This window comes from Orycteropus afer, unplaced genomic scaffold, assembly GCF_000298275.1.
Source record: "Orycteropus afer afer isolate SDZICR_OR568_19922 unplaced genomic scaffold, OryAfe1.0 scaffold00172, whole genome shotgun sequence".
NCBI lineage: Eukaryota > Metazoa > Chordata > Mammalia > Tubulidentata > Orycteropodidae > Orycteropus > Orycteropus afer.
In genome coordinates, this window is record NW_006921759.1 from 1,795,327 (window position 1) to 1,805,185 (window position 9,859).

The following is a 9,859-nucleotide window of genomic DNA, read 5'->3' on the forward strand; positions in this document are numbered from 1 at the left end:
AAAAAAAAGAAAAAAATGGGGCATGTGAACTGAGTACAACTGCAATACAGACTTGTTAGCCTCTGACACAGTCATGAGCATGTTGTTGACATGTCTTAAGTTACAGAACCCAGAGTTCAGCAGCCAACCAAGGTTCAATGGAAACTGGATTTTCTGCTGACTGATACTTACCAAGGACAGAGTGTGAGATACTTTTAAGTGAAAACTTTATAATAATGCTAAATAGGTATGGTTGTTAAGTTTGTGTGTCAACTTGTCTGGGCCTGGTTGAGTGGCTGGGTAGCTGAATGTAGTATTCCCTGTGATGAGACTGGTAATGAACTCCGTGGTGGCATCTACTGTGAGCAGCTGAGTAGCTGCCTTTAGCACGTGGTCTGCTTCTTGTATATAAGGAGAAGCCTTGGGGAATGGTCTCTGGCTTATAGCATGCTTGAACCCTGCATGTAGCTGAGTCATTGTTCAACAGCCTGCCATGCTCTGCCAATCTAGTGGATTTGAATTAATGGCCTACCATATGGTTTGGTAACATCAGGACTGTGCTTTTTTACTTATCAGCCTTGGGCTTGTCAGCCTCAGCAGCCAGCAGCTGTCTGAGTAAAGAAAAGGAGACAGAGCTGAAGCCCAAGGTTGAGGGGCTTTTAACCATCCCCTAGAGCCCAGCACTTTGGACTCAGACTTAAAGCCTCCAAACTGTAAGAGAATAAACTGTTTGTTCAAGCCATCCCAATTGTGGTATATTTCTGTCAGGGTGGCACTAGGTTATCAGAACAAAATGAAACACCCAAATTTTTAACAATAGAGAATTAAGTAAAAAATACTAATACACTCACACAATGAAATCCTGTGCAGCCATTAAAATGATGTATTGGATGAATGTTTTAATGGTGTGGGGAAGTATCAGGATATGTTAAGTGGAAGAGATACAAGTTTAAGAATATTACAGTGTAGTCATTTTATAAAAAATAAAAATATGTCTACATTTAGAACATAGAACAAAGATGGATATGCACTGAATTAAAAATTTATCAAAATATTCAGAAGAAAGAAGTGGCATCCACTTCTCAAAAAATTGTCCAGTGAAAATATTATGAATAACAGTGAAACACTGTCTGATATAGTACTGGCAACCTTTATGAATAGCTCTGAAGCTTTGTCCAATATAGTGCTGGAAGATGAGCCCCTCGGGTCAGAGGGCACTCAAAATATGACTAGGAAAGAACTGCCTTCTCAAATTAGAGCCAATCTTAATGATGTGGATGGAGTAAAGCTTTCAGGATCTCCATTTGCTGATGTGGCATGACTCAAAATGAGAAGAAACAGCTGCAAACATCTATTAATAATTGGAACACGGAATGTATGAAGTATGAATCTAGGAAAATTGGAAGTTGTCAAAAATGAAATGAAATGCATAAATATCAATATCCTAGGCTTTAGTGAGCTGAAATTGACTGGTTTTGGCCATTTTGAATCAGGTAACCATATGATCTACTATGCTCAAGATGACAAATTGAACAGGAATGGCATGGCATTAATTATCATAAAGAATATTTCCAGATTTATCCTGAAGTACAATGCTATCAGTGATGGGATAATATCCATATGCATACAAGGAAGACCAGTTAATACTACTATTATTCAAACTTAAGCACTAACCATCAAAGTCAAGGATGAGAAAATTAAAGATTTTTACCAACTTCTGCAATATGAAATTGACCAAACATTCAATCAAGATGTGTTGATTATCTCACTTGTGATTGGAATGAAAAAGTTGGAAACAAAGATCACCAGTAGTTGGAAAATATGGCCTTAGTGATAGAAATAACACTGGTGATCACATCGTAGAATTTTGCAAGGCCAATGACTTATTCATTGCAAATATCTTTTTTCAACAACAAAAATGGCAGCTATACATGTGGACTTCACCAGATGGTGTACACAGGAATCAGATTGACTACATCTGTGGCAAAAGACAATGGAGAATCTCAGTATCTTCAGCGAAAACAAGACCAGGAGCTGATTGTGAAACAGACCATCAACTGCTCATATGCAAGTTCATGTTGAAGCTGAAGACAATTAAAACAAATGCACAAGAATCAAAATATGACCTTAATTATATTCTTCCTGAATTTAGAGACTATCTAAATAGATTTGACCCATTGAACACAGTGACCAAAACCCCTTGATGTGGGATGACATCAAGAACATCATCCATGAAGAAACTAGGTCATTAAAGAGACAGGAAAGAAGAAAAGACCAAAATGGATGTCAGAAGAGATTCTGAAACTTGCCCTTGAATGGAAAATAGCTAAAGCAAATGGAAGAAATGACAAGATAAAAGACATGAACAGAAGATTTCAAAGAGCAGCTTGAGAAGACAAAGTCAGTTATTATATAATGAAATGTGCGAAGACCTGGAATTAGAAAACCAAAAGGGAAGGACTATTGACTGATCCAGGAAACATCAAAAGAAGATGAAAGAATACACAGTAACGAAGTACCTAAGGCACTTGAATGATAACCAGAAAGCTGGCAGTTAGAACCCACCATTCACTCCTCAGAAGAAAGGTTGGGCAATCTACTTCTGTGGTGATACCACCTCAGAAACCCAAGGAGGGGTCGCTATGAGTCAGGTCTGACTCAATAATATACTAAAAAGAATTGGTTGAAGTTCATCCATTTCAGGAGGTGGCATATGATCAAGAAGCAATGGTATTGAAGGAAGAAGTTAAAGCTGCAGTGAAGGAACTGGTGGAGAACAAGTCTCCAGGAATTGATGGTATACCCACTGAGATGTTTCAATAAATGGATGCCACTCTAGAGGCACTCACTTGTCTATGCCAAGCAATTTAGAAGACAGCTACCTGCCCAACTGACTGGAAGAGATCCATATGTGTGCATCTAACCCAAGCCATGGTATTTTCAATCATCTCGTGTGCATGTGAGAGCTGGAGAATGAGTAAGGAAGATCGAAGAAAAGTCAATGCTTTTGAATTGTGGTGTTGGCAAAGAATGCTGAGAGTACCATGGACTACCAGGAGAACTAACAGATCTGTCCTGGAAGAAGTGCAGCCAGAATGCTCCTTGGAAGTGAGAATGGCCAGACTTTGTATCACCTACCTTGATCATATTGTCAGAAGGGACCATTCCCTGGAGAAGGATATCAAGCTTGGTAAAGTGGAGGGTCAATGAAAAAGAGGAAGGCCCTCAACGAGATGGATTGACATAGTGGCTGCAATAATGGTCTCTGGTATAGCAAGGATTGTGAGGCTGGCACAGAACTGGGCACTGTTTCATTCTGTTGCATATACAGTCACTTAGTCGGAGCTGACTCGATGGCACCTAAGAACAACAACAATATCAAAATATTTAATAGATTACTTTTGTTACATTTACTGACCTGAATAATAATAGATGATACCTTTATAGTGATGACTATATGGGAACACTTATAAGGCATCGTTATATACATGTATGTATTACATATACAACATACATATAAGTCTGGTAGTAAGTATATCTTCTAAATTTTCAACAATGAAAGTGCTAACTTTTATGGTAAAATAAAAAGCATTTAAGAAAAGAATTACAGAGATATAAGCATTGTCTGGGAGCTCTGGTAGCATAGTGGCTAAGGCACTTGACTGCTAACCAGAAGGCTGGCAGTTCAAACCCACCAGCCACTCCTCGGAAGGAAGATGGGGCAATCTACTTCCGTAGTGATACTGCCTCGGAAACCCAAGGAGGGGTCGCTATGAGTCGGGTCCGACTCGACGGCACACAACAACAACAACAAGCATTGTTTATTATTATAGAAGTAACTAGCGCTTAAGGCATTTGACTTCCATCTGGAAGGCTGGCAGTTCAAATCCACCTGTCACTCCTCGAAAGGAAGAGTGGACAGTCTACTTCCATAGAGACACCACCTCAGAAACCTAAGGAGGGATCACTATGAACTGGAACCAACTCAACAGCAGTGAATTTGGTTTGGTTTTGATAGCTCTGGTAGCATAGTGCCTAAGGCATTTGACTGCTAACCAGACTTGCAGTTCAAACCCAGTAGCCACTCCTTGGGAGGAAGGTTGGGCAATCTACTTCCATAGTGATACTGCCTTGCAAACCCAAGGAGGGGTCACTATGAGTCAGATTTGACTCAATGGCACTGGAAAGCTAAAAGTGGACTTTTTTTCATAAGCTGTTATTTATATTGGATTTTTTCCTGAGAACCTGTACTAATTTGATTTGAATAATAATAAGTGTCCATAAGAAATAACACTTGTCATTAACAAGATGGGGTTTTTCCCCCCATTTTTTTAACTCAACTTTGAATTGCAACAGTACAATACAAAGGAAACAAATCTTTTGGAATCTGTGGTTTAGCCAAACAAAAATTTTTTTTGTTTCACTACCGTACTATACATTTTACCAAAATATCTTAACAGCATAAAAAAGTGAATGCACACCTCTTTGGGGGGGCGGCGCAGGTGAAAGGTTTATGGTCATCACTGTAAGTGGGCTAGTTCATTGCCAGGAGCTCTGGTGGCATAGTGCCTAAGGCATTTGACTGCTAACCAGAGGGCTGATGGTTCAAACCCACCAGCTGCTCCTCAGAAGGAAGGTTGGGCAATCTACTTCCGTAGTGATACCACCTTAGAAACCCAAAGAGGAGTCACTATGAGTCGGACCAACTTGACGGGAATGTGTTTGTTAGTTCATTGACTATCATTTTTATGTTACATTAGTGAATTTTACATCCCATTTTATATATATATATATATATATATATATAAATCCTTGTTTGCTTTATTTCAAAATGTTTTCAATTATTTGTCATCAAGTAAAATTGCAAAGTGAGGATGACTTGAAGCACTTACTGATAAAGATTAAAGACTACAGTCTGCAGTATGGATTGTTGTTGTTGTTGTCAGGTGCTGTAGTGTCATCTCCAACTCATAGCAACCCTATGCACAGCAGAATGACACACTGCCTGGTCCTGTGCCAGCCTCACAATCCTTGCAGTATGGATTTCACCTCAGTATAAAGAAAACAAAAATCCTCACAACCGGACCAATATGCTGCATCATGATAAATGGAGAAAAGATTGAAGTTGTCAAATACTTCTTATTACTTAGTTCTACAATCAACATCAATGGAAGCAGCAGTCAAAACATCAAAAGACATATTGCATTGGGCAAATCAGTTGCAAAAGACCTCTTTCAAGTGCTGAAGAGCAAAGATATCTCCTTGAAGACTAAGATGAGCCTAACCCAAGCCATGGTGTTTTCAGTCGCCTCATATGCATGTAAGAGCTAGACAATGAATAAGGAAGACCGAAGAAGAGTTGATGCTTTTGAGTTGTGTTGGCAAAGAATGCTGAAAGTACCGTGGAATGCTAAAAGAATTAACAAATCTGTCCTGGAAGAAATGCAGTCAGAATGCTCCTTGGAAGCAAGGATGGCCAGACTTCTTCGCACCTACTTTGGTCATGTTGTCAGAAGGGACCATTCCCTGGAGAAAGATATTATTCTTGGCAAAGTGGAGGGTCAACGAAAAAGGGGAAGACCCTTGAGGAGATGGACTGACACAGTGGCTGCAATGATGGGGTCAGGTATAATAAGCAAGGATTGTGAGGCTGTCACAGGACTTGGCAGTGTTTTATTCTGTTGTACAAAAGGTTGCTATGAGATGGAGACAACTTGACACATAACAACAAAAAAACAACTAAATGGCAATGACTCTAGAAGTTAAGCCATGTTTATCTTTTTTATATCTCCATAAAATTAACTTCTATAGATTGTATGTGTTCCATTTCCTGTAAAGAGCCAGCTAGCAAATATTTTAGCCCTAATGGCCTATAAGGATCTCTGATACAACTAATCAACTCTATCACTATAGCTTAGGGATCATCTAGGTTAAATATCTAACTGATGGAATATGGAAATAAAATTTATGATATAGACTGCCACACACACAAAAAAAATTGTCTAAAAATGATCTCACAACTTTTGTAGGGTAGCTGGAGTGTGTACAACTTGGCTAACTTGGGTATATCTTTCCCTTTTGCAGATCTGTTCAACTCAATGGTCAAATTCTGAAGATGGTAGATGATCAAACCCTGCCAGCTTTGACAGAAAAACCCCTCCGCCCAGGAAGTTCACTGGGCTTGCCACCTTTCTCCTATGGGTTTTTTGTGATAAGAAATGCAAAAGTTGCTGCTTGCCTCTGAAAATGAAGGAATTAACGATGGCCTGAGATTGACATTTTCCAGTGTAAAAGAATAAAGCAAAACTCAAGATCTAAGAAGGCAAGAAGATACATGAAAATGTACTTACGGGAGCTTCAGAGACATTGGAACATTCTCAGTGCCAAATTTAGTACAGTATTTTTGTCTCTCTAAGTAGACTACTGCTGATAATAATAGTTAATAATCCCTTGTGGCAAACACTATGATTGGTACTGTGCATGTACTATTTTTATTTAAGGTTATTAAAAATATGTATAAATGTTACCAGTATGGCCAGGAGGCAAGTAAGTAAAGGACATATTATTAGTTTTAAGAAAGTGCTTAGTTTTTATTTTTGAAAACAGTTATTAGAAGGTTGTTGCACTCTTTCCTGCATATACTATTTCTTTGGTATCCCAATGGAAAAAGTTTATTGCCACAGTCTTCAACATGGTTATAACAGTGGACCTAAACAGAGAGCTGGAATGGAGTTGCTGCTTCTCTTCTCTCTGTTCTGTTTGTCCTTGTCAACAATAGTATGTGATATGACAGATGGTTAGATGCAATAGTATAAAAAATGATTAGTGAAAATTCAGAGCAAAGGGATTATGTAAACTTCAAATAAAATAAAAACAACTGGAAATTAAATTACTTTACCAATAGGAGGAAAGTTAGAAAACATTCAATTTAGTTTAACCAGTTATCAACATTTAATTTAAATTGACGTTTAATTCATGTTTTAGTTGGGAAGCATTTGGCTGTAAGTAACAGAAATCTCTAATTTGTAGAAGCTTAAATAATAAGGAAATATATAATTCTACATAACAAGAAGTTCAAGTAGGGTGGGCTCTGGTAGGTCAATATGTCACAAAAGACCCAAGTTCCTCCCATCTCTCTGTTCTACCATCTTTAGTGTTGACTTCATTCTAAGGCTGATAGCATGATGGCTATAGCTGTTTCAAGGACCCATTCATACCTGGCAGCAGTCAGAGAAAGAAGATGGACAATTTTTCTGTGTCTACTTCATAGACCTGAAGATGCCTTTTTCAGAGATTTTCCCATGTCTTTTCACATCTTCTTGGTCAAGAGTTGGTTGCATGGCCATCCTTCCCCCCAATTACTGAGATTCCTATTATTGTCTCAAAATAATCCTCTGGAGTGGTATGGATGTTGGGTCATCTACAATAACAACAACAACAATAATAATCAGCACAATATTTCTGTGCTTATTATCAGTGATATAATTATTTTCCTCTTTATCATAATTTTTAGAAATATCCTCTTTATATTTATGCTTGCTATAAATATTGTCTCAACTAAATTTAAAGTATATTTATAAGGAGCTAACACTGGAACTTATAGTTTGGATGCTTCAATACCCTTACATTTTATATACAAGTCGTTTTATATTTTCACATTTGAAATAAAGTAATTTTATAACCTTTATATTGCATAATTATTCTTTTAATAAAACTAAGCCTACAGATTCCTACCTTTGGAAAAGTCTGGTTTTCCTTTGCCTCTTTCTTTACATCTCCTGCATCTATTTGTTTGTTCTCTCAACACCAAGAGTTGACCTTGAAGAAAAAAGATCAGGCACATAATTTCTTCATCGTGTACATTCAATCATGATCTAAGTCTTGTCTATTTTCCTCTTTCCTATCTCTTCTTCCACTTAATAAATCCAAGGCCTAATTTCTCACTTGTATTCTTACATTAATCTCCTAATTGTTCACCTTGACTGTGCTTGTTGTTGTTGTTGTTTTGTGCCGTCAAGTCAGACCCGACTCATAGCGACCCCTCCTTGGGTTTCCGAGGCAGTATCACTACGGAAGTAGATTGCCCCATCTTCCTTCCGAGGAGTGGCTGGTGGGTTTGAACCGCCAGCCTTCTGGTTAGCAGTCAAGTGCCTTAGCCACTATGCTACCAGAGCTCCCTTGACTGTGCTTACAATTTTTTAAATGGCTCCCTATTTCTCATGGGCACATGATGTCCTCCATAAACTGGCACTGCCATATTTCTTCAGTTTCAAATCTTGTCACTCACTCCATGAGCTCTATTCTCCAACCACAGGTCAACTGAGAAGTCTGAACACACTTCATCATGCTCCTGTATCTCTTATGATGTTCCCTCCACTCCTTGCCTGTTGTTGTTGTTGTTTGCCGTCAAGTTGGACCCGACTCATAGTGACCCCTCCTGGGGTTTCCGAGGCAGTATCACTAGGAAAGTAGATTGCCCAACCTTCCTTCCGAGGAGTGGCTGGTGAGTTTGAACCTCCAGCCTTCTGGTTAGCAGTCAAGTGCCTTAGGCACTATACTACCAGAGCTCCCCCTACTCCCTGCCTAGACTTATCCTTTTAACTCTGCTCTCCACCTGGCAAACTTTCAGCCCCAGCTCAAATATCAGATGTTTTATACATATCTTTTTATTGTTGCTGTATTTTTTATTCTGGTAAATATATGTATTACAAAACAATTGCCATTTCAACATTCTGCACATGTACAATTCTGTGACATTATGTTTATTATGTTGTTTAACCATCACCATTATCTGTTTCCACATTTTTCCATCACCTTTAACAGAATCGCAGTGTTCCCTAAGCAATTATTCCCCTTTTCCCCTTTCTCCTTTCCTCTCTTGGTAACTACTAATAAACTTTGATTTACATATACTTACTTTTTCTAGATGTTTCCTATAAGTAGAGTCATCCAATATTTGTTCTTTAAATCTGACTTATTTCATTCATCAGAGTGTTTTCAAGGTTTATCCATATTACAGCATGCATAAGGCCATAATTTCTCTTTATGGCTGAGTAATATTCCACTAGATGGATACACCACATTTTGGTTATCCACTCCTCTGTTGATGGTTGGACATTTAGGTTGTTTCCACCTTCTGATTATTGTCAATAGTGCTGCAATGAATACTGGTGTACATGTATCTACTTAAGTTCCTGCTTTCAATTCTTTGGGATCTTAAGAGTGGAATTGCTACATCATATAGTAATTCTATGTTTAACTATTTGGAGAACCATCAAACTGTTTTCCACAGCAGTTGTACCATTTTACAATCCCACTAGCAATAGATGAGGTTTCTGATTTCTCCATATTACTTGCCAACACCTGAGTCTTCCATTTTTTAAATCATAGCCATCATAGCAGATGTGATGTGGTTGTGGTTTTGATTTGCACATTTTTCCCTAATGGCTAATGATGTTTAGCATCTTTTCTTTTTTTCTTTTTTTTTTTTAATTGTGCTTTGGATGCAAATTTACAAAGCAGTTTTGTTTTATATTCAAGAGTTCATGCACATTTGATTCCACAGCCCTAATTACAATCCCCAACCATAAAAACTCTCCTCCCTTGTCCCTACGACTACCCACTCCCTGTGCCCTTCCCATCCATGCATTCCTGTCTGTCCAGCTTTCCTCCGATGTGAATGCTACCCTTCTGATATCTCATGGCTGATTGATCCAAGGAGTGCATCTCCCTAGAGTAGGGTGCATCTCCTTAGTGTGGTGTGTGTATCTCCTTGAGGTAGGTATTCTGCACGTAGGCCTTTCTATTGTTGGGCTGAGAGCCAATCCACGGAAGTGAGTCAATTTCCAGACCTGAAGGATAACCTGAGTCCATAGTCTTG

At 38.5% G+C, this 9,859-nt stretch overlaps 1 protein-coding gene across 1 annotated transcript in view; it reads left to right on the forward strand.

Moving 5' to 3' along the window:
- The window catches only part of HPSE (heparanase), a 78,543-nt gene extending 72,320 nt beyond the window's left edge, over nucleotides 1-6,223 (forward strand). Inside the window, exon 13 of the mRNA XM_007946806.1 lies at nucleotides 6,064-6,223. Coding sequence (XP_007944997.1) covers nucleotides 6,064-6,223 — 160 coding nt within the window. The remainder of the gene's footprint in view (nucleotides 1-6,063) is intronic.
- The last annotated feature ends 3,636 nt before the right edge of the window (nucleotides 6,224-9,859 follow it).